The sequence below is a fragment of the Lissotriton vulgaris genome, chromosome 10 (genome assembly GCF_964263255.1).
Source record: "Lissotriton vulgaris chromosome 10, aLisVul1.2, whole genome shotgun sequence".
In the NCBI taxonomy this organism is placed as follows: Eukaryota; Metazoa; Chordata; class Amphibia; order Caudata; family Salamandridae; genus Lissotriton; species Lissotriton vulgaris.
The window spans coordinates 412087762-412113249 of NC_141698.1; the positions used below are offsets into that span (position 1 = coordinate 412087762).

Sequence of the window (25488 nt, forward strand, 5' to 3'; positions counted from 1 at the left end):
CGTTTGGGTCATCCAGGTGGATGTTAAGGTCACCCAAAATTGTAAAATTGGCAGAGCTGACTGCAAGGCTTGCAGCTATCGAGGCAAGATCAGAAAGAAACTGCACTTGTGGTCCTGGCGGACGGTATATGAGCATACCCGAAAAGGTATGTGTGGCGCTGAATTGTATAAAAAAAGGAAGACATTCGCAGTCTGGGAAATTTACGGGGGTACTAGTGACAACGTAATCTGATTTGTAAATTACTGCTAGACCACCGCCAATGCCTGTTTTGCGGTCACGGCGGAGTATTTGGTAACCGAACGGGAGTGCTTGTACCAGGTCAGGTTCAGAGTGTTCCTGTAACCATGTCTCTGTGACGAAAAGGACGTCTGGGCTTGTCTCCTCTAATAATAGGGAGATTTCCGTAGAGTGTTAGGGGAGTGAGCGGCAATTAAGCAGAAGCATAGAGAATAATGTGGGTTTCTTTGCAACATGGGATGAGAAATGAAATCCGCACTGGTTACAGGCAGAATGTTGAATGGAGGGGTCCCATGTGTGTAAGCAGGATGACGTAGCTGTCTGGTTTAGTTGGCGCAGAAAATGCGAGTGGTAGGTGATAGTCTGGCATGATGGCTGATCAGGGGCAGTGGCCCCTGGCCCCGGTCGGTCACGGACGGCTTACCTTTGGCGCGCCTTCGGCGCGCAAACGTCGCGCCCGCTGCGCGACCGGAATATGCGCATGATTTATACTGCTCCAAGGAGTGAGGATCGTGAGTGCGTGGCCTCGAAAAGGGGCGTGGCCTCCGCTCTTGGCGAGATGGCGCCAAAGGAGTGTTTGGAAATGAAAGTGCAGTGTCAGCGCTAACTCCGCTACTACTGACCACTTGTTCCCAAAGAGAGTAAGTGCTTTTAAAATACACAAGTTAATTAGGTGACAGTTACAATTTTTAAAAATGTGACTCGCTCCCGGCTTCCGCCTCAGGAGCACAACTCAGTGTTTCTACTCGACGCCCTAAATCGGCGTTGCCGGGGGGGGGCGTGGCCTCGAAAAGGAGCGTGGCCTCCGCTCTTGGCGAGATGGCGCCAAAGGAGTGTTTGGAAATGAAAGTGCAGCGTCAGCGCTAACTCCGCTGCTACTGACCACTTGTTCCCAAAGAGAGTAAGTGCTTTTAAAATACACAAGTTAATTAGGTGACAGTTACAATTTTTAAAAATGTGACTCGCTCCCGGCTTCCGCCTCAGGAGCACAACTCAGTGTTTCTCCTCCAACCCTTGGTATGTTCCACGGCACGCACGTAATCACTGTTCCCACCTGAACCACAACAACCACCCTTGGTTAATTCTTCTTCCAATATTGGTGACTTCTCAAAATTCTCTCCCCCTTGTTTTAAAAAACCTATTTCCCTTTTTCCTTCCCTGTTTTATCCTCCACAGGCGTATGATTATCTAAACCGGGCAATTAACTCTGTTTAGTCCTGAGATACCTTTGTAACTAGTAAATCTTTTAATGTCCGTTGGAGCACTCTGTTAACATTATATATTATTCACTTAATTCTGGGTAATTTTTGTGCTACTTCCTCCAACCCTTGGTATGTTCCACGGCACACACTTAATCACTGTTCCCACCTAAACCACCACCCTTGGTTAATTCTTCTTCCAATTTTTCAACAGCGCAAATATCCTTTAGCGCATTGTGGCCCCTTACTTTGAGCCCTCCACACCGTGGCAAGCAGCGCACGTATCCCCAAGCTTAGCTTGACCTACTTCTCACAGGGAGCCCGCCGAGCCGAGGTAATGAGTTACACTGATAAAAATGTTTTACAGAATGTTTGTGCGATATAAGTTAATGTGTTATGAGGCTAGCTCAAAATATCCTTGTTTTTTCTATACACAGACCCCTGAGGAAGGGTGACTTATGACCCGAAATGCATTGGGTATATGTGGAAAATTAAAAGCGATATGGATCTGCAAAAAATATATTTGCATAAATGAAGACCGAGTATAATATGAAATAAAATATTTGAATACTCTTGGAAATTTTCGTCTGAAAGAATCATTTAACCGAATGAATTTGAAGTAGACCACACGGTCTGAAGTATATGTGTGCACGCCCTTTGTAACTAGAGCACGGGATCGAAACGTCGACTTTCTTAAGTAGACATACACTCAACCATTGTATATTATTTTGTATGTACTACTCTGGCAAACACTTCTAACATTGATTTGAAAAGTGCCCAGAATGCTCTTTCTTTGCCTGACAAATTTCCTATTTTTACTATATTCTTTTTTTCTTACTATGTTCTTCCAACTGTGCCTCTTTCACTAGTACGGTACAGGACTGTGCCCTACTTTAAGAATTGTTGCTTTTGTATTCAGACTTAATACTTGTGATTCCAATTGAAAATAAATTCCTTGTCCGGCTGGACATGGAAAAATATATAGTAGCCTATTGTGTTCTATATATCATTTACTTGTATCTTTGAATGTACTCAGGACCTTTGTTTTCTCAATTGAGCATAAATATATGTTCAGGAATGCCGGGTTGCATCTATCGAGATTCTGTAAAGTATTTTACATTATGTAGGTATGTGTTTGCTGGAGAAATTGTGGCCTGAACGGCTGTGATGTAGAAGGCTGGAAGTCTGAAGATGAAGGATGAGAGGCTATTGTGGGTTGGAACACACCTTACAGGGTAGCTGTAGTTTTGGGAGGATGGAGAGTCAGGTGCAGGTGTATCCACCCTTTGGGAGGGGTTGATGGTGGGGGAGGATGACGAGGAGAAGAGTTTGAGAACACAGACAAGACCAAGCAGGATTTGTCTGGGGACGATTGGTAGAGAGAGAGAGATTTGGGAAGCAAAGGGAGTGTTGTAGATGGAAAAAGATAAGAGTGAGACTGCAGAATAAGGGAATCCGTATTGAGGAAGGTTAATATTTAGCAGTTTAAGGAAGGGGAATGTTTAAGAGTAATTAGTAAGAACGGTTTATTGAATGCATTTTTGTAAATGATGGTTCAATGAACTTCAAGCCTGTCCTAATAAAGTGACCTTTTGTGCCAAACAGGTTTGTGATCTATTTTTATTACACAAGCTGTTGTAGTACCACTTTACTCTGTAGGTGTTGTGTAGGGAAGGCGCGTTTAAAAATAGAGGCGCAGAATGAGCAAGACAGAGCGTTTATATATAGAATGGGTAATTATATATTAAGGACCGATTTTATCATCAAGAGGTTTGGTATCAACCACCTATCACTGTAGTATTCTAAAACACATATCTTACCCGGTAAATCTTTTAATGTTGCATGTTAAATTTGGTTCAGCTGGCAAGCCTAAGATGCTTTTTAACAGGAAACTGAAGTACATTTTATCTCACGAAGGATAATACATCAGCTTTCCGCAATATTCAGATAAAAATGTGCTACTTTTTGCAACAGTAAAGCTAGTTTTGTTTACCTTTCATAGGAATATGCAGATCAAACAGTGGAAATAACGTGGCTGGGCAGTGCACACTTAAGCTTTTATGACGCAAGTGCATTGCCACAGTGAACAGGTCATCAGAGGGTGAAAAAAATATTTTCCTGACCGAAATCCATAATTCACGAAAATTTCAGTTAGCTATGGAAAATGTTTCGTTGGCACAATGTTATCCTAGTGATACATATATGCTTAACAGCTTTTTATGTGCAACAGCAGCAGACAAATATCACACACACTATTACAAAAAAACATTTTGTCATGTGATCCAAGATTTTAGCGCATGTGCATTTTAGGAGAACCGCTGTGACCGCAATAGAATACCTAGCATCATAACTGTGATGAAAAGTAACCAGCAAGTCGTCACACATGTCTTCCCAGCATGTCACAGATCATTATATACCAGGCCCAGTGTTGGGTGTTTATCCATTATTTTCAAATACTTAACTTCGAGAAATAGAAATGTCAGCTATTTATACAGAAACTTCCTGGCTACTTCACATTTCAGTCCAGCTTGTACTGCTCAGGTCTTTTTCTTGTCATACAGGGCTGCCAAAAACTACTAGTGAGAGGCATTAGTCTCTCAATGTTGACAGGAAGTGTGGTCTATTTGGTAATTTTTTCTCAATGCGTAATTCCGGGAAAAATGCAAAGAGACAAAATACACGTCAATAGGGTGAGTTCTAGTCCAGAAATAAAGAGACAGTCCCTCCTCTGCTCACAAAAATCTAAATATCCCAGCCCATTTCCTGAAGCTTGGTTTGAATGATCTGAAAGAAAGACTAATGCGGTCTGCCCATATTCCTACAAGTTAAAATTAGTGCCTTCACTCACGCTGAGTATGTCCTGGTCCGCCGGGTAGGTATCGGGCTGGGAACACGGAGCCCCCTCATGGGTGAGTGCGAGCGATCACTGTGTCTGTGGTTCCCTGGCAGGTGGTGCTTTCCTGGTGGTGCTGGTGGTGAGAAAGACACTGGAGAGCCATTTGCTTGGGCAGGGTGGTCAGTTGTCGATTCAGTAGACATATTTGTGGTTACACCTGAGACAAAAAAAAAAGGACAGCACATCTGTTATTGTGTACAACTTTCATCACCATATTTTATAGACAACTCGTATACAAATATCTGCATATGACCAAGAGCAGTAGCTCTTATTAATTCATATTTTCATTTCATCGCTAACTTCTGTCTAGTTTATTTTTAACCAAAAAGTATCTAGTTATAAATCATAATTATTTGGAGAAAACAATACATAAAATTCACAGAACTTGGAAGAATTGAAGCGATTAATGTTAAACTTTGTTTCGAGGTGGGAGGGGAGTGTGCAATGGGGAGACCTAACACCATTATACGGCTTAGAAGCGTAGCTCCCGCCCATGCAACCACAATCCTCATTAATCCTGCTTTACTTGGAGCCTAGCTAGCAACCACGATGGCCGCCTGATTCCTCGGCTCCGCGGACCGCCTCGCTGTTCTCCCGTCTCCTGCCTTATCCTCCCAGATATCCTGCCTTTCATCGGTGATTTCGGAGTCGGGAGACGAATCCGGTCCCGAGGGTGTGCCAATCTTCGGAATCCGTGCAGTGACGGGGCGCCCTCGCCCTTCCCTGATGCCTCGCGGCAGAGCCTAGGTCTTTGTTCTGCGCTTGTGGCCGGCCCCGAAAACGGCAGCGGCGGCCATCTCGAGCTGGGCGGCGACGGCCGCTGAGGAACGACTGCTGCCTATGATTCCCGGCCGCGGCAGCCCAACTTGCTGCGTTGTCCCTCAGGCTGCTTTCAAGCATGAGAATGCCACATTGTATCGTCATCCCGGCCTTCCTTGATACATTCTATCTTCCTCCGTGGTGAACGCCATCTTAGAAAGCCGCCATTCGCTACTGGCGAGAGATTGCCTCACGGTGCCGCTGGACCCCGCTTATTGTTTTCATCGCCTGCTATCGTGGGAGTTGCAGGAATGGACTGGACTGCCCTAGTGCCCCCTGTCTGGTTATGTTGCTGCGAGCGCCGGCGGAGTGCTCGGCTGATTGCAAGAGACGGTGGCGTCCGGCTTCTGGACATGGCGCCCGCCTGTAAGCGATGTGTGCAGCGGCAACTCCAAGATCGATTCGCTCCCTGGGATGGTGGCATTTATTCTCTAACACCGACTACGGAGGATTTACCCGACGTACAGGGAATCGCTGCACCTTTAATTTCTGAGACGCCCCTGCGGATTGTTGACGTCCTCGTAGCTCTGAGTGATCTGCGTGCTGCCCACTGTGCTGCTGCCAAAGACCTGGAGGACCGGCTGGCCGCCATTTCCCCCAGTCTGCAACGGTCCGACCAAACTTGTCCGCGAGTGCTGGGCGCCGCGCCACATCCTATGCCCTGTTACCGCGGATTGCCTATCCAGTTGCCCACGAGTGCGCCGCTGGCGCAGGATTTGACCCCCACCGAGTCAATGCGTACGCTAACTCGGAAGACGTCGGCTGTTCAAGGTCTCACGCGGCTGCGAGGGACTCTCCTACAAAAGCCGCGTCCGGCTACCTCACTGTTGTCCACTGATGGATCTTGTCATCTTCCCCTGGAACAGGCGCTATTGCTCGGCTTGACTTTCTTTGGCGGCCTAACGCTACGTGGTATTCCTTTTGCTGCACTTCTTTTATGCTGGGCTCTGTGTTGGACACTCCATGGCGGTCATCGCTCCATCTTGCCGCGGCCGTTTGGTCTGCCTGCTCCGTCCGGGATGGCCATCGTGCAGCTGGACTCTGTCTACACATTGGACCATAAAGGGCTGGGTTGAGGCTGCTTCTTTTTCCCTGGCCTGCTGAAACTCTTATTGCTGACATTGTACTACATGAACCGGGAATTCGAGTGCTGGTTTGGTATTGGTCTTGGGGCTCGGGGATGGCTGATCGTGGTTGCGCGTATTGATTGCTTTATATTTCTTTGATATGTCCTCCTCCGCTCTTACCGGGAGGTATAGATCAGGTTTCTCTGTTCTTCCTCCCTAACTCTTTCCCTTCTGTGGGTTTTCGGGGCGACAGGCACGTTCTTGGGGGGGGGGGGCCGTAGCCTCTTCGACGTGCAGGGTGGGGGGGTTGGGGCTTGCTTTCTCTCTTTCTTTCTATGGCCTTTCTTCTTGTTTTCTCTCTTGTTCTCTTCCTTTTCTTTTCTTCATATCTTGGGTCAGACGGGAGGTGGGGGTTTAGGTTTTTTTTTATTTTTCTGAGAAGTTCCTTGCGCTTTGTGCCTATGTCCTTACCATATGTTTTTTGACTGTAAGACCAGGATACTGATTTTTATCCATAGTTACTGTATGATTGCATATCCTGCTTTTCCTTCCCTCTTCTGCTACCAATTGAGGGCGCATATCCTATTACGCAGTTCCCCATGTAATGAATGCCTCTCTCCATGTGCAGTCGGATCCTTTTGTTGCTAGCTTGTAGTTATCCCTCCCATATCCTGTCCTATCGTGTTAAGCTAGGTTGCAATCTCTGACATGTTACATTGATTGGGCGGGCGCTAACTGGGGCGACATGTATCTTTATGCTTAGCTATCCTGTTCGTAATGATCCACTTCTGTATTACTATAACGATGTTCACTTGTGGTTATCCTGCTAAGTAGTTCGCCCACTCCGCTACCCTGTCTGACTCTAGGACGATTCGTCAAAATTATAAAACGAAACCCTCTGTATCCTCCTCCGGTGTTCCCTTGTCAGTTTATTGCAGTGCTGCCCAATTTTTTGCCAACTGTTACAAGCAAGGCGCTCCGGAAGATTGTATATTGTCATAGCGGCCGGCCAGCAATGGTTGTAGGCTGACGCTGTGTACTATGTCTGAGATAAATAAAGGTTTTCAAAAAAAAAAAAAAAACAAAAAAAAAAAAATCCTGCTTTACTTTTGTGTACTGTCCATGCCCACCAGGCCTTCAACAAGCATTTACAATGCAACGGTCTCGCCTTTGCAAAAGTTAGAGCTATTGGCATTGTAAATGACAATTTTTTTAATTGATGTGTTGGTTTTGAAAACAGATAAATAAATGGCATTGTCATTTACAATGCCAATAGCTTAATCTCTCGCAAATGCGAGAGCAATGGCATTTGCACACAGAGCCCCACACACAGGTGAATGAGGTGGAGGTGAATGAGGTGGAGGTGAATGAGGTGGAGGTGAATGAGGTGGAGGTGAATGCTGCGAATGATGTGGAGGTGAATGCTGCGAATGATGTGGAGGTGAATGCTGCGAATGATGTGGAGGTGAATGCTGCGAATGATGTGGAGGTGAATGCTGCGAATGATGTGGAGGTGAATGCTGCGAATGATGTGGAGGTGAATGCTGCGAATGATGTGGAGGTGAATGCTGCGAATGATGTGGAGGTGAATGCTGCGCATGATGTGGAGGTGAATGCTGCGCATGATGTGGAGGTGAATGCTGCGAATGATGTGGAGGTGAATGCTGCGAATGATGTGGAGGTGAATGCTGCGAATGATGTGGAGGTGAATGCTGCGAATGATGTGGAGGTGAATGCTGCGAATGATGTGGAGGTGAATGCTGCGAATGATGTGGAGGTGAATGCTGCGGATGATGTGGAGGTGAATGCTGCGGACGATGTGGGGAGAAGTGGACGATGTGGCGATTGGTGGACGATGTGGCGATTGGTGGACGATGTGGCGATTGGTGGACGATGTGGCGATTGGTGGACGATGTGGCGATTGGTGGACGATGTGGCGATTGGTGGACGATGTGGCGATTGGTGGACGATGTGGCGATTGGTGGACGATGTGGCGATTGGTGGACGATGTGGCGATTGGTGTCATTATTTCTGTTTAACGCATGTTCTAAATTCCATGGAGTGTTTTGGACGAATTAAAAATTCTTACAGAATGAGAAAGGAAAGCTAAAAGCCTACAATGACACTTTTTAGGTCTCAGCCTGCGTAGGCTGCGCTTGCGCGGTCTCGCCAGCGAGATCTTATGTTTCTTAGTGTGGAGCTTGAACCCGCCCCTCTTCTCCATTGGCTGGCTTCCTAAACGGAGGCAAGCCATTGGAGGAGAGGGGCGTCTGTCCATTTAAGCCCCTATTTTTGGGGGATTCGATGGGGTGTTTTTTAGTTTTTCGCTCCTCTTCCCATTGGCTGGAATTTTATCTTCCAGCCAATGGGAAGAAGAGGGAAAGAAAAATACGCCCACGAATCCGAAAATGACGGGGCGTTTCTCCGAGGCATTTCTGCTGGACCTCTGAGAAACATGGTGGTGTGAAGCGTGCGGCGCAGTGAAAGTTCCCGCAGAGCTGCTCCGAGCTGTGTCAGACTCGAACACTCATTGCATGTCAACAGCAGTAACCGCCTCCTTGTAAACCATCCTGCAAAAACACGACCCCACTGGGGCTGCTGCGCTATATGGTGAAAGCGAGAACCCGCTAGGGAACCAGCGCGACACAAAATGGCGGCAACTCGCTTCTATAACTGCAGTGTCTGGTGCCCGTTGTGACCGCTCCCAGTGAGCGTGTACCTGCAATATTATCCTGGAAACACCGGCCCTATTCACCAACAAACGGTAGAGGCTGCTGACTGATGCCAAAAATACATCGATTTTGCTTCGGTAAGGGTGGACGGTGTTGTGGCGGGTAGCGGTGGAAGGCTTAGTGGGAAACGTTGCACGGAGTGATTTGCAATGCTGCATGCCGCCCGGGTGGGGAGAGAGCGGTGTGGTAGACAGTGAGAAATACTGTGTGCTGTGCCCAGTTAGTTGCAGCTATGGAATTAGTGAAGTGCTGGTCGGCATACCCCCACAGACTAACATTCCTCGAGTATATCATTCATATGATTGCCTGTCAATTACCAAAGTGCAGTACATGTGTAGGATACTTGGCCCCTGCATCCGGTTGCATCTCCCGCGCCAAGGCCATCTGCTGTGGACTGTGAGACTGCTATTGGCCTACATTTCCCTGTTATGACTGCAGCCTGTATAGTCTAGCGCTGTGTTAGTTGATATTCCTGGTCTGTGCCTGAACATAAGCAACCCTTGGTTCTCTGGTGTTAAGCGCTGGAAATCGGTCATTGCTGCATCTATTGCACAGCGGTCTGAACAGCGATTGTTCCGAGAAGTCTTTCATATATGCTAATAATTGGAGTAATATTAATCACCCAACAATTGTCATTGCTATCATAAATACATGCGAGGGGTAGAGGTTACGTGCGGCGCAGTGATAGTTCCCGCAGAGCTGCTCCGCGCTGTGTCCGACTCGAACACTCATTTTCATGTCAACAGCAGTAACTGCCTCATTGTAAACCATCCTCCGCTATGCCTCTTTATTTCTCGCTTCAATCACTAGCTTCCCACCGCCCTGTCATTAGACTTCCCTCTCCACGTTTTCTCTTTTCCTCACCCTCTTTTCCCCTCTCGGTTCCCTTCCACCGCTCCCTGCCTGCCCACCACCTCCCTCCCTCCCTCCCCCCCTCTCTCCCCAGTCCTCGAGGCCCTTCGGGGAAACAAAATAGCAACCCTTTATATTACTGGACATTTGGAGCAAAGCATGAGATGCCCCCTTCACTTTGAACTGAAGGAGGGGGGTCCATTTCAAGGGGATTCTCACCCGCAGCAAAGCTGAGGAGCAGGAAGAGAAGCCCCGGGGCGGCGAGCCCACAGCCTCCCCCCGCCGCCATCGGCACGCCCTCCACAACGGGCTCCTGTGTTCCACTGGTATTAAAGACACAGTATGAATAAGTGTGTGATGTACGCCCGAGGGCGCCTCGTGCCGCTGCCCTAGCTCGGCTGCTGCCTGCGCCATCTTACAGACCTGCAATCATCGCCCCCCACCACCTTTCCCCTCACTCATTCCCTCCACCACCGTCATTCCCTCCACCACCGTCCCTCCCGCCACTCACCCCTCCCACTCTCCTTCGGTATTCCTCCCCCTCCCGAAACCTCACCTTATTCCTCCTTTCACCGTTCTTCACCCTTTCCGTGTTTATGTCCTCGCTTCACCCTGCCCTCCCATCACCCCTCCGCTATGCCTCTTTATTCCTCGCTGCGATCACTGGCTTCCCACCGTTCTGTCGTTCGACTTCCCTCTCCACGTTTTCTCTTTCCTCTCTCTGTTCCTTCCACCTCTCCTTCGCTCCCTCCCTCCCCCCCTCTATCCTCAGTCCTCTGGAGGGCCTTTGGGGAAACAAAAGGGCAGCCTTTTATATAACTGGACATTTGGAGCAAAGCATGAGATGCCCCCTTCACTTTGAACTGGAGGGGGGTCAATTTCAAGGGGATTTAATGTTAGCCTTTGAATGCCCCCCTCCAGGGAGGAGCGCGCTTCCTCTAGGCCCCATGCCTTGACTTTATGCCTCCAAAAAAACCCTCAAAGAATCGGCAATAATCCAGAAATAGAGCAGTTTATAGGGTAACAATGTTGTATAGCCCACCTGCAATTAATTACAGATGACAGTATTGTGTGGCTTATGGCATTTTCTGCATTGTCCCCTCTGGTTCCCCCCCACCCACGTGTTTTGATGGGTGAACCGGAGCGTGCTCTTCAACACAAAATACCAATTTTCAAGACGTATGTTGAACATTAACACCTTGGCTGCTAAGGGGTTTTCCCGTCATTTGCTGACATTCCTTGAATTCTTTAGAATCATGATAAGGTCAACTCGTCATAAGCACAGGGCAGGTAAAACCCATGACGAGTTGACCTTGTCATGAGCACTGAAGAGGTTAAGAATGGAACACACAAATCTCCACACATGTTGGAGTTATGATCCTTCTATTGTTAAGAAGATATGGTAATTTGATTCTTATAGTGCCAAATATTGTCTTATGAATTTAGTGGGTGCTGTATGCAATGTTTTTGTTATCACTGATATTTTCCAGGGATGGTGAGTTAGGTTTCTAAGTTTTACTCTTTATGCCTCTGTAATGGCTGCCCTTTTCTGGCTCCTTTAAGAGGGAGAATGATGGAGAGTGACTCCAGTCTATCACCCCCATAGCATAGGGATTAGGACTATAGACAGGATCCCTGCCTTTTGTATAGTAGAGTATTTTCGTGTCCCTTTCCTTAGTGTAGGGCTTATGAATCTAAGTTAGGGGATAGATACATAAGTATTAATCATGATTTGCCTATTTGCTAAAGTGTTAGGATATTTTCCATGGAGTTGCGCATATTGCGGGCCCTGTAGGCCTTAAACGAGACAGACTCCATCTTGCTCTCTGCTTGGTAGCTTGAGAGGCCTTCTAGGTCAAGTGTAGTGTTTTAGTTTCAAGCTGTTGTTCGCTTGGAGAGAACCGGCTCAGGCTGGCCCTTATCGAAGGAATGTATTTTTCTCCACTCCGAAGACACAACTTCAGGCCGGCCGGCTGGGAACGTGTCCTTGGTACGGGGAGGTACAAGAATTTGGTGGGCGGCAGGTGGCTGACCGTAACTTTCCATGAAGGAACGGGCTTTGATATTAGCGAAGGTGTTAGTCAGTCGTCAGTCAGTCCGTAGGCGGCATCTAGCCGTTAGCATCTCTGCCATTAATTATTTCATGGCGGACAGTCGCCATCTTTGAAGTCCGAGAAAGATTTAAGATCGAAACTCTCTGAGAAAGACTGAAGGAGCATTAGCGCGGAGCGCACTGAAACAGAGAGAGAGAGAGAGACGGTAGTTAATAACCAGCGAGGTTCCGGTGGCCTGGAGGGAAGCAGACGAGGTTGAGCCTAGTGGTGCAGACGTGTACTTGTGACGGCTGGGGTGTGACTGCGAGGCGAGCCAGGACACAGACGAGAAGGGAACCTAGATGACTGCCGAGTCCCGACTGCACGTTAACCAGGTGACCTCCGCCCTTTCTTTAATAAGCGCGCATTCTAACCTTTACCTTTTCTTTGCAGAAATTATGTTGCATAGTATTTTGATGTATGTTTATTGTCAATAAATACCCTAGTTCTTAGTGAACTAAAGTGTGCCTGGTATTCTTGTTCAATCCTGGTAAACAGTACTCCTAGGCGATTTCCATTTTATATGAATGGACGAGTAATCCCACTCAGGTAAGAGGTGATCACATAAATAGGGAATAACGTGGACCTTTGATGCCGAGGATAGTAGGCATATTAAACTATTTGGAAACCATACCAAATCTTATTTTTATAGTTTTATCCCAAGTAGACAAAGGAGAAATTGTTCCGATAAGTGCTCATAGGAATGTGGTCGTCGTTGATATGCGGCGTTAGTGAGAACGTTGGGTAGGATTACCAGCGTGTATACTCACTGGATTGTGGCTTGCATAAGTGAGAGCGTCAGGGGGGATGACTGGCGTGTAGGTTTGCCGGATTGCGAACCGTTTGGAAAGGAGAGCATTGGGTTCTGCAGGCCCATGTGTAGACGCACCGGATTGTGTGTCATATCTACCCTAGGGTAGATCAGTCTGGGTCGGAGTGGCCGCAAGACTAACTGATGTGAATAAGATGTTATAGAAAATCCATGCATGTGTATTGCTATTTCCCCATCCTTAGGTACGACCTGTATATATATATATATCTATCCATATCCATTGTGAATACGTTCTAAGGAGGGAGGTGAGTACGTTTTGGCTGGGTTATCGGGGCCCCTAGGGGCTGCTCCCATCTAAGCGGAAAATCCGGCCATTACAGCCTCATGTTGCTGTTGATGGAACCAGTGTGTGCAATTTTATTTGTGGAAGATGGAACCAGTGTGTGCAATTTTTGTCGAAAAGTGTCAGTTGTATTTTTTGTTGTTTTTGGAGAGCATTTGTTGCGTGTAGGGTGCACGGTGTGTGTGCCTTTGTGTGTGTGTGCGTGTGTGTGTGTGTGGGGGGGGGGGGGCTCTGTGTGTGTGTGTTGGGCTCTGTCGGCTAATACTCTCTTCTACACTCTAATGCTCACCTATTGCCATTGTAAATGACAATACCATTTATTTTTTTACAAAAACAAAAAATGAAAAAAATGCCATTTGGAATGCCAATAGCTCTAACTTTAACATAGACGAGACCATTGCATTGTAAATGCTTGTTATATTTACATCCAAAGAATTATAAACTGTTTAACAAAGAGCGCTACTGAATAGACACAGTTCAAATGCACAAAAAGGTATGTAAAAATGGTGTGTGATCAACAGACTACATGATCATACAGCACGTAGGAAGGGGTAAAAGCTTTACTCTTCCTTGCACTAGCAAGGGTAATAACAACAAGCATTAGAAATGCAATCGGGCTCGGATTTATTTGAGTTTGAGCTAATGGCATTGTAAATGGTAATGTATTTTTGCTAAGTGTTATGGAGTGTGTTAATGTGGTGGTGGTGCTACTAGTAGTACTGGCGGTGGTGGTAGTACTGTTGGTGGTGGTAGTGGTAGTACTGGTGGGTGTAGTAGTGGTAGTACTGGTGGCTGTAGTAGTGGTAGTACTGGTGGTGGTAGTACTGGTAGTACTGATGGTGGTAGTACTGGTGATGGTGGTGGTGGTACTGGTAGTGGTAGTACTGGTGGTGGTGGTACTGGTGGTGGTGGTACTGGTGGTGGTGGTACTGGTAGTGGTAGTACTGGTGGTGGTAGTACTGGTGGTGGTAGTACTGGTGGTGGTGGTAGTACTGGTGGTGGTGGTACTGGTAGAACTGGTGGTGGCGGTACTGGTAGTGGTAGTACTGGTGGTGGTACTGGTAGTGGTAGTAGTGGTAGTACTGGAGGTGGTGGTACTGGTAATGGTAGTACTGGTGGTGGTGGTAGTACTGGTGGTGGTGGTAGTACTGGTAGTGGTGGTACTGGTGGTGGTGGTACTGGTAGCGGGAGTACTGGTGGTGGTGGTACCGGTAGCAGTAGCATTGGTGGTGGTGTTACTGTTAGTGGTAGTACTGGTAGTACTGGTGGTGGTAGTGGTACTGTTTGTGGTAGTACTGCTACTGGTAGTACTGGTGGCGGTGGTACTGGTAGTACTGGTGGCTGTAGTACTGGTAGTACTGGTGGCGGTAGTACTGGTAGTACTGGTGGCGGTAGTACTGGTGGCGGTAGTACTGGTAGTACTGGTGGTGGTAGTACTGGTAGTACTGGCCACTCTGCACTCACCGCCACTCTGCACTCACCGCCACTCTGCACTCACTACTTTACTCACTACTCTACTCCTGTGTCAGTTTTCTGATGTTAGTGTGAGCCTCCCTTCTATGTCAGTGTACCAGCCTTAGAGCCCCATGTGATGTGATTGTCTCCTTATAAACTGCTTATTACATACTAAGTAAGCTTAGAAGAAGTAACAATATGGATGACCACTGGGGGTTGGGGAGATGGGGTAAAGGATAAAGATGGAGAGTTCTGGTGATCTAAAAAATGGACTAGGGGTGATGAATATTTTAGGTAAGAAACTTGAAAAAAAGTAGAAAGTAAAGGGCAAATTTACTAAATGTTAGCGCAACTGATCCCAGCAATCAATGTTTCTGTGTGCGTGGTTCAATTGAGAGAGAAATATTGGCGAGCTATATTTACTAACAAGCATTTACAATGCAATGGTTTTGCCTTTGTTAAAGTTAGAGCTATTGGCATTGCTCTTGACATTATTTTTATTTATGTTTTTTTAACATAAATAAATGGCAGTGTCATTTACAATGCCACTAGCTTTATCTATCGCAAATGACACACACAAACACACACAGAGCCGCCCCACACACACCCCCACACAGAGCCCCGCACACACAGCCCCCCACACACACAGCCACACAGAGCCCCCCACACACACAGCCACACAGAGCCCTCCACACACACAGCCACACAAAGCTTCCTACACACACAGCCACACAGAGCCCTCCACACACACCAACACAGCACAAGCAGGCAACAGGGGCAGACGGAGGCACAAGCAGGCAGCAGGGGCAGACGGAGGCACAAGCAGGCAACAGGGGCACACAGAGGCACAAGCAGGCAACAGGGGCACACAGAGGCACAAGCAGGCAACAGGGGCACACAGAGGCACAAGCAGGCAACAGGGGCACACAGAGGCACAAGCAGGCAACAGGGGCACACAGAGGCACAAGCAGAGCACAAGCAGGCAATAGGGGCACACAGAGGCACAAGCAGGCAACAGGGGCACAAGCAGGCAACAGGGGCACACAGAGGCACAAGCAGGCAACAGGGGCACACAGAGGCACAAGCAGGGGCACACAGAGGCACAAGCAGGCAACAGGGGCACACAGAGGCACAAGCAGGCAACAGGGGCACACAGAGGCACAAGCAGGCAACAGGGGCACACAGAGGCACAAGCAGGCAACAGGGGCACACAGAGGCACAAGCAGACAACAGGGGCACACAGAGGCACAAGCAGACAACAGGGGCACACAGAGGCACAAGCAGACAACAGGGGCACAAGGAGGCACAAGCAGACAACAGGGGCACAAGGAGGCACAAGCGGGCAACAGGGACACAAGCAGGCAACAGGGGCACGAAAACGGAGGCACAAGCAGGCAACAGGGGCAGGTGGAGAAAACACAATTTTCAACAGCCCACTTGGCTCTGCAACAGTTGCCTTTGAAAAGCAATACGGCGTAATGGGCATGATCAAATCCCGTCCCCTGCATAAAAAACAACAGCCTGAGGCGACTGCTAACACAGATGTAGTACAAGGCATTACACGGCAAGGGTGCTGAGCACCCAGCCTCTCATACAGGCAGAACTACAACAGACCTCCCCCATCCGCTGTGCACCCATCTTGCCCTACACTAGACACCTGTCAAACAAGACTGCTCTACACCAGTCACCCAACCACGAACCACCGTATCTTTGCACCCAACCTCTCTTCCAAACTACATCTCCAGCATTCCCCCCCCCCCAATGCCTCAACACCATTGCCAAGAAAATTGTGGCGCTGTGCGCCTGAATCAATCCCGAGTCCAACAGACATTCTCAATCTGTGTTTCCGACACCGGCACTCTGGGACTGCAGAGAGATGGACACAGCGACTTGGGCCCTGCTGCTGGAGGATCGGCGGTGAACTGCCTGGATGGTAGGCTGTCGCAATCTGGCCAGTTGCGGCCAGTTGCGGACCAGCTGAGGTGACTCACACCTCCCCATGCGCCATGAACGGGCTCTGCAGTCGGCCTGGTCGGCCGCGCCCGTTCCGCACTAAACACACTCGGCATTTCTGGGAGGCGACGTTGGGGACAGGGCCAACTGCATGCCTCGCTGCATTGAATAACGAGTGCTGGGGCGTAGGAGACGGTTGGGGGAAACCCTTCTGGTGCCTACCCCAAACACGCAGCGACTGGCCGCGCGGCTCTGTGGCCCCTTCGACTCTCTTCTTGTCGGGTGCCCGCCTGAGCCTGCTCCCGGGCCTGTGAGCGAGCCGCTACCACACTGCGTCCTTGAACTGAGAACCCCATATGATGGACATATCTCTATCCCTGATGTGATGTCTGGCTGCACCCCCTTTCATCTTTCAACACTTACCGCGGTCAGTGGCCTTGCGATCTACGCACTTTCACTGCAGAATTCTGGTGTGTCCAAGACTGCGCGCTCCTGATGCTCAACTGTCCCCTACAACTGGGTCCTCCTGGCGGCCAGGTGAAGAGCACAGCAAAGGCAGAGGATACGCACTAACAAGTAGTCCTGGACATGGGTATCTAGCTGCGCAGACTGTACTAGGCACTACCCATCGTCCTCTCTCCTGTCGGGGCGGCTGTGAACTGCGCCAAGGTCTCAACTATCCCCTTCTCCCACTGCTGTGCACAACGTGCTTGACTCCTTGTGGTGTCTGGACCCGCCGACTGCGACCAGGGCCTGTCCCTCACTCTGCATCCACATTGCACCACTACACCGCGGCATGGGCCCTTTGGGAAACTTACAGACAGAACGACCGAAGAGACCCCCACCATGGCGGACAATGCTCAGATTGCGGACAGAGTAGACGACCTCCCTTCATTGTCTGCATCGATGCTCCATGAAATGAGGGCTGGTTTTAAGGCCCTCGATGGGCGATTTGACGCATTGGACAAAAGCCTGGCTGACATGGAGGCCAAAGTCCAACATGATAGACGCCTGGATGTTGCAGAGGGGGCAGGGTGGATGCCGGGTGTTTTATCCCACGAAGCAGAGCGTCTTCCGACGACTCGGGGCTTAAAGCAACTAGCCTCTAGCAGAGCACCGTGACGATCGGTCTGGGAGGCGAGCAGCGACAGGCTGGGCAGCCCAGACAGAGCGGCAGGTTGGAGAGGCACTTCTCCGGTCTCCCCGCGGGCGCCGCCATAGTGCTTGCCGTCTTCCTCTCCTTCTTCCCCGGGCTGCGGGGGGCGGGCACTTCCGGCCGGCCGCGCTAGGATTGGCCGGCCGGCCAGTCACGGGGCAGGAGAGACGCAGAAGTGCCGGCAATGCCGGACCAGACACGGGGGCGTTCCCGGCGTCGTGTGACGTCGGCAAAAGCCAAAGAATCTCGGGAACGCCCCCGTGTCTGGTCCGGCATTGACGGACAGGCCCCTCGTCCAATGGCAAGGCTCCGTTTACGGAGCCAGCCAATCAATGACGAGGGCCGAACCAAGCTACACTACAGTTCTCATCAGGTTTTCGCCTGCGCGAAAAAGCTGCGCAGAAAGCGCAGCTTTCGCCAGGCAAAACCTAAAAAAGGCCTGTTCCTGCATTCTCCCACTGCACTGCTCCATGATGCACAAGCAGGCGCCATTGTGCAAAGGTGTGTGTATGTGTGTGTGTGTACGTGTGTGCGTGTGCGTGTGATGGTGTGAAAACTAGATCTGATGCATGTGATTCTCTACATTGCTGGGCGGCTGTTCATGCACGCACAGAGCTGAAGGGAAAAAAAAAACACAGCAGTGCACACGCTCCCAGCACCATCTGCCTTCAATTACCGGCACCTCGGACAGCTGGTAATTGAGGATTTATGTATTCTTCTGCGCGTGTTTCCTAAAAAGTACTGTGACTGCCCTTGAAGCTACAGGAAACTTCTTTCAATTATCTCCGCCGTGAACGCGGCACTCTGACAGCTCCTGCAATGGTGAACGCGCTCCCACCATCTGCATTGCATTACACGGGCACTCTGACAGCTCCTAATTAAGATTAATAAGTCTTCCGTGCACGTAACCGCACACTTTATGCCATGAAACTGAAATAAATGACGGACGAAAAGTAAATATAGCCTCTCACGTCAAGGCTACTAAATAGACAGCACAGCGAAGACGAATCACTAGGCAGATGCCATAAAAAACGCGGCGCGCACTAAGGAATGTGCAAGCCTGGACCCCTTTCAGAATTCTTTTTTTTTTTCGAATACAAAAGAGCTCGGAAGCTCCGCCCCCACTTCGTGGTGACGCAGGCCCGAGCCCTAAAAAGAAGGGAAATGTTACTGCCTATGTAAAAATTTAAGTGGATGGAAAAGTTGTTTATCTCAAGAGATAATGAATATCAACCAATCAATGAATGTATATAGACTGCTGGTAACCCTTTTCGTGCTAATGGAGGTGACAGTCCTGGTTGAGTAACATAATGCAACAGAAGGTTTTTAAAAAAAAAATGATTCTACTACAATATTCATTAGCAGCCCTGAAGTTACGTGATCCTTAGCATTTTAACCTCATCGCGCTAAAGGAATTCTCCTCCTGTGCTGGCCCCGATCTAAATGGGTGTGGTTGTGACGGAACCATTCCGTCATCAGCACAGCCCAACCGTGACTGATGACGGAATGGTTCCGTCACAAGCATCGAAGGGGTTAAGTTAGTTCTACACTCAAAGAAAACCGTGGGGAGACACGGCATGTGTCCAACTGTTCCTGCATGAACAAAACAAGCGCCATGCGCAAAAGAAAAGCACGATTGTAAACATTGCGATTTCCAGTAGACCTTCCCAGCAGCATGAATGTATAACTATTTCACGGACACCCGCCTTACAAGTCACATAAAAATTCCAGGCGTCTGGAGTATTGCTGCTAAAACTATTTACCCACACACTACAGCGTTGCAAACAGGTTAGAATCAGCCACCTGTGTTGCAGTGCGTATTCCCTGGATAAAATTTCACACCATTATGCCTAATCCATGCTTTCAACTGCACACGTGAAACATTTGCTCCCGCCTCTCTGTTCACGTCACAAAGCAGCCCGTGTAATTTGACCAAAACGAGAAAAATGCAGACATCTGGTGACAGGGTGCTCGCAGGGACCAGAAAACAGAGTTCTCTATATGGGGCTATGTCATTATCGAACTTAGGAGAAATGCTTGTAACTGACGTAAAGATTGGATCAAATAAGTGAAAACTTTTTTGACAAAAACAGAACTGTTAAAAAATGTTATGCAAATGATCTTTAGCATAAGTGACACGAGGATTCAATTCAGTCTTGAACATTGGTCGAGCCTTCTTTTTAGGTCTCGTAGAGAGACCTATTGCAGTCAAACCAGAAAGCTGAGTTCACGATGCAGATTTGTAGAAGTGCACGTGCTCGTGAACGCGCTTCTATCCCCCTGCCTTGCTCTTCAAAGGCTCCCCTTACCATTTGCTCCTGCCTCCCCGCCCACTGCTTCACACTTCACGGCGGCCAGGCCGTGACTCGCATTTCTGCCCAGTCCCCTCCCAGCGCTGCCTTGTTTTGTTAATAGCTGTTTTCTTGAGGTGAGGGCTCTCTGCTTACCTGCACCTTCAGTGTGCGACTCTGGGTGGCCAGGCCATGCATCTGTTTCTGTTGGGCAGGGTGTACACGCTCCTGCAACTATGACACACCTGACGTGAAACCTGGACCATAAGAGACTGATTTCAGAGAGAGTGCCCATTCTCTTGTTCCCGCCATTAGCCCTGGTTTCCTGGCAAGCCCATTCCCTCTCTCTATCTGCGTCTTGTGTTCCCACCTCGTTTCTGGTTCTTCTGGCACTGTGGCACCCTTCAGTGATGGTCCCACACCTGCTCATCCCCATTTTTAGGTCTCGCCTGCATTCGGACCATGATTTCCTCGCATCCTCTTCCGTCCCCTTCTCCCCTCTCTCTATCACGCCGACTCCCGCTTTCACTCCTCTCCGTTGACCCATGCTCTTCCTCTCTCGCTCCCAACTTACCCAGTATTTTCTCTCCCTCCACCCGATGCACTCCTCGGGCCCCTTCATGCCTCTTCCTGGTGACTGCTCTCTGCTGCTTGCCCTCCACTTCCATCTTGAATCTCCCTCCACGTCCTTTCATCTCTCTGCTCTCAGCCTCCTAGCGCCCTCTCTTTCACACCGTCCTTTCCTCACCCATCTCCGTTTCCTTTCCCTCTCTCTTGCAGTCTCATATCCTTTGCCTCCCTGCTACCCCTAATCCTGCACCGCCTTTCTCTTTTTTCCACTTATGCTGGTAATTCTTCCCTTCTCCTTTCGATCCCCCACCCCCATCCTTTCTCCTTCTCACTCTACCCTTCTGTCCCTCTCCCACCTCCCTCGAGCGCTATTTCTCACTCGCCCCTTAAACCTACCATCCCGAAATTCCCACACATGTGTACATTCACTTCACGTTTCCATAGACTACAGGTTTACATTTTTAGCATGGATGCTCCTAGCATGCTACGGGCACATTATAAACTATGTATATTGCCCAATCGCGTCACCTATGTTATCATGACGTGGTTCCAGGAAACGCTTCATAGACTGGACTGACAGGACATCTGAGCAAATCCCAACAGCCCCTTTCAGCACGTGCCGGGGTTGAGCAGATTAAAGGATCACTGCACTGCGCCAAGATATATTTTAAAGGGTCTTAAGGCGCTGTCAGGCACGCTCAATGCTGCTGACAACCAGTTTGTTTATCTCCACAGATTCAATGTATGTGGCATTTATATTAATATTAGTTTGGTCTTTCTCTGTCCGCCGGAAGACCGATATTTATCCAACACTAAACCTTTCTTCCGATTTCAAATGAATACCACGCTTTTTAATGTATATCCTTAATTTCCAATAGCCTTTTATACGTTTTCCCTTCATGTATTTAAACAAGACGTTTCGTACAAACATCACACATTACAAACGAATGGAAAGAAACTCTTTGTGTTATGACAAGTAAAAGTGGGCGTGTCAAGTTACTTTTTAGGTGTCGCTGAAGCCAACGCGCATGGGTTGCTTCTGCGAGAGTATAGTAGGGCTTCCAAAATTGCTCCATAAGTCTGCAGATCGGACACAGTGCATGTGCGACGGGCGCGCGCACACCATCTGTCCGCCTGCAGCTTTGGGAGCAATTTCGCTGCCGCTTTGATGTTCTCAGTGAGCCGCGTGGCCACTGAGAACATCAAAGCGGCCGCAAAATGCTCACCATTTGCCTCTTAGTTTCTCTTGTTCTTTTACGTTTTTAAACAGCTTTGCACTTGCCTTCTAAATCGAGACCCATCAGTTTTCAAATGTTTGTCATTTATTGTTTAATGTAACACTTTGACTTTTTTTTGTTTGGTTTAATTTTCTCTCTTGTGTTTTTCTTGTATGTTTAAACGTGATGTGGAAATTGTTAATTTAACTCTAATGTTTGGCTCGGTTACTTCATGATGCCTCAAGAGTTATCTTTGTGCTCAGTCCAAGCAACTAAATATGAAGCAAAGTTACCCTTGTAGAAACTGGTTTGCTTTTAAGGAGTTGGTTAAGGTTTCGAAAATTACCTTTTCTAACCCAGGTTGAACACTCCTTCCAGTTACAATGTCAAATATTAGATTTTGTTGGTTTTTTTATTCTTTACGGAAAATGTAAATGTAAATGTAAAGGAATTTATATAGCGCAAATCACAGAGCGGTTTCTAAGCGCTTGCTTAGGGAACCCGTCCTGGTATTCCCCTGTGAGATAACCCCGGCAGGGTATCCGCAAGGTGAAAGCCAGGCATCCCGCCGCGAGGGGCCGTTGTGGAGATTAAGCAAGCTATTGCCCAGAGTCGCAGACTATGAACCCGTGAATCGGGTAGGTACTGGAGCGAGAATTGTTGAGTCCATGGACATTTTAGGACTCAAGACCCCGCCAAGCCGGGAATTGAACCCTGGTCCCGGGCTGACCTCTGCTTCCAGGTCTGCCTCCTCTAACCAGTGAGCCACACTTCTCCACAATGTAATGTTTTGGTCTTTTTGCACAACGTGAAGCAGAATGTGCAGTGTATTTTTGGGGCATTGTTCCTTCACCCCAGTCCTGCCTTCTTTAATAGATCCTCGATGAAATATAGCATTCTCATCCAGAGTTTCCCTATCATTAATCACTTATTTTTTTCGTTGCACTTTCAAACTTTCCCTTAGGCACACACACCACCAGCCATCAGTGCACGCTTCCACCAGGTACACATACCACCAGCCGTCAGTGCACACTTTCACCAGGCACACACCACCGGCCGTTGGTTGGTGGTGTGTGCCTGGTGAATGTGTGCACTATTAGTGCACGCTTCCAACGCAGGCATACCCACCAACAGCCATCAGTGCACACTTTCACCAGGCACACACCACCAACCGTCAGTGCATGCTTCCACCAGGCATACACACCACCAGCCATCATTGCACGATTCCAATAGGCGCACACACACATCACCAGCCATCAGTGCACGTTTCCACCAGGCACACACACCACTAGCCATTAGTGCATGCTTCCTCTACACACACACACACCACCAGCCATCATCACTAGTCAGTGCATGCTTCCATCATGCAAACACACTACTAGCTGTCTGTGCACGCTTCCATCAGACACACACCACCAGCCGTCAGTGCACGCTTCCACTAGGCATACACACCACCAGCCATCAGTGCACGCTTCTAGCAGGCAGACACACCACCATCCAACCCGCCTAATTGTTAGACAACTATTTTTTATGTATTGTCTTTTACACACTTTTGTTAGGCTGATCTATTTTAGTACACATTACGCTGCAATCTGGCGTTTATGAGTTTTTTTCTGGCACACCTCTACCCCAAAGCCTCTCACTGAAAGGTGTGAACCACACACAACTACACTGAAAACCAAACCGTCAGTGGTCGCCCTCACTCTGTCTGTCGCCCTCACTCTATTTATCTGCCTAACTTTCGCCCTCACTCTGTGTATCTATCTGTCTATCTATCTATCTATCTATATATTGCCCTCTATCTATCGCCCTCACTCTATAGCATCACCACAGCATCACTCAGGGGCACCACAGCATCACTCAGGGGCACCACAGCATCACTCAGGGGCACCACAACATCACTATGCTCTACCGCAGCATCACTGAATGACACGGCATCACTCGTCGCCACCACAACATTACTCAGTGCCACCACATCATCCATCTGTACAACCATTCAACAACAACTGGTTCAAATATGTTCTCTCAATGTTTCAAGCTTTATTACAAATGTCACAAAAAGATGTTAATATTTCACTTCTGTTCTTGTATTTTCGTCACAGTAAAATACACTGAACATTATCTTCACAAAAGTTATTTACAAAAGTTTAAGCTATTACCATTATAAATTACAATAACTTTTGTATTAATTATTTTAAAAAAATAAAAGCCATTTATTTGTAATATCAATACATCTAAGTCAAGTAAATACAACACATATTGCATTACAAATGCTATAGGTGTCACATTTGCGAAAGTTAAAACTATTGGCATTGTAAATGACAAAGCTATTAATTTCGCTATTTTCAACACCAACACAAATAAAAAAATTGACATTTACAATACCAATAGCTCAAACTTACCTAATGCGAGACCTATTGCATTGGGTAAGTTTGCATATGGCTGGGTCTAAACTGGGGTGGCATGGTGAGCAAAAGAACAATGGATTCAACCCTGATCTTTCAACTGGGGTTGAATGTTTGATTCATTCAGCATTCCGTCCATCATTTGTTTGCGTAGTGCAGTCTCAAACCGGGCAACGCAGCTCGGGTTGGAGACCACTTCAGCCCGCTTGTCTGTTTGGCTGCCGAGAGTGCACCGATACCAGTGCACTGTCCTCCCCCTGGCCCTGCCCCCAAAGACTCTGCAGGGAAAGGAAAAACACAACAATAAAAAAATGTTTATTATAGTTTTATTTTTCCTTACCTGGCATTTTGAGGCACCTAGCAGAGGAGGAGACGCTCCTCCGCCATAGTCGGAAGGGAGAATTGGGGGACTCCGTGAAAGACTAAGGCGAGGTTCAGAGACTTTCATCTTCAAATAAGACTCTGTTAGATAGGGCACTGGATGCCAATAATAGGTCACGCTTTAATAATATTGGTCATTTGGAGTTTTCAGAGGGGGCAAAAGTCTCTCTCACTGAGCACTCTCTGCTCCAATGGTTTCAATTAATGATCCCTACAGATAATCTGTTGCTCGATGTTATATCATCGGGCAAGACAACAGCCTGGTAGCCCTTCCCAGCCAATCCTAGCCAAAATCCTTAACAAGGCACCAATCTAGAGGCCCAGTAGAGTTGCCAGCTCATACAAGACACTGGGAGATTACAGATTTTTCAAACGACACCATGTTTGTTAAGCAAAAATGAAAAATATTTGAATGACTCCAGCAGGTACTCCATGCTATGAACTTAAGACTATCAACGCCTATTACCGGGGAAACCAAAAATTATTTGGCAATATAAAGCCTCCTTTTTCGAGACCCCTGAAGCTGCATGGGAGTGGGGGGGGCGGAGAGTGGGGGGCGGGCGAATAGTGCACTTTGAAGAGGGCTGGCTCAATAGAGTTAGCCTTTTACTGATGGAGAGCCAGAGTCACAACAACACAAAACCAAAGTAGTGCGCCTCCTAGACGCAATAAGAGGCTGGCGTGTGTGGGGTAGGCCAGACGGGGATCTGGCTCCAAGACAGATTCTGCGGGTGAAGCCATGACGACTACAGACATCCTGAACTCTATGATTTTGGAGAGGAATGCCACCCCTGCACCTCTACCTGAAAACATGTAGAACCTGCCGTTTTATGAGCATATTCAGATCTGCTGGAGAGGCCCAGGGTTGTGGTTGGTTGAGAAAGGGCTATTTGCACATCCAGATTCATAGCACACCTAGAGATTATGATTTTGTTTGAAGGCGTGGTGGGGATGCTCTGCACGGACGATCTCTCCTCACTTTTGAGGGCAGAGATCCTTCCCAGTTACTTGTTCCAGTTTGTAGTTTACTGCCGCTAGTTTGGTCTTGT

At 48.2% G+C, this 25488-nt stretch overlaps 1 protein-coding gene across 3 annotated transcripts in view; it reads right to left on the reverse strand.

The window, feature by feature from the left end:
• The window catches only part of LOC147685313 (calcium-regulated heat stable protein 1-like), a 231090-nt gene that overhangs the window by 93394 nt on the left and 112208 nt on the right, over positions 1-25488 (reverse strand). For all 3 annotated transcript variants that reach the window (XM_086941232.1, XM_086941234.1, XM_086941233.1), the window contains exon 2: positions 4286-4490. In XM_086941232.1, coding sequence (XP_086797358.1) covers positions 4286-4476 — 191 coding nt within the window. In that variant the 5' untranslated portion in view covers positions 4477-4490. The remainder of the gene's footprint in view (positions 1-4285; positions 4491-25488) is intronic.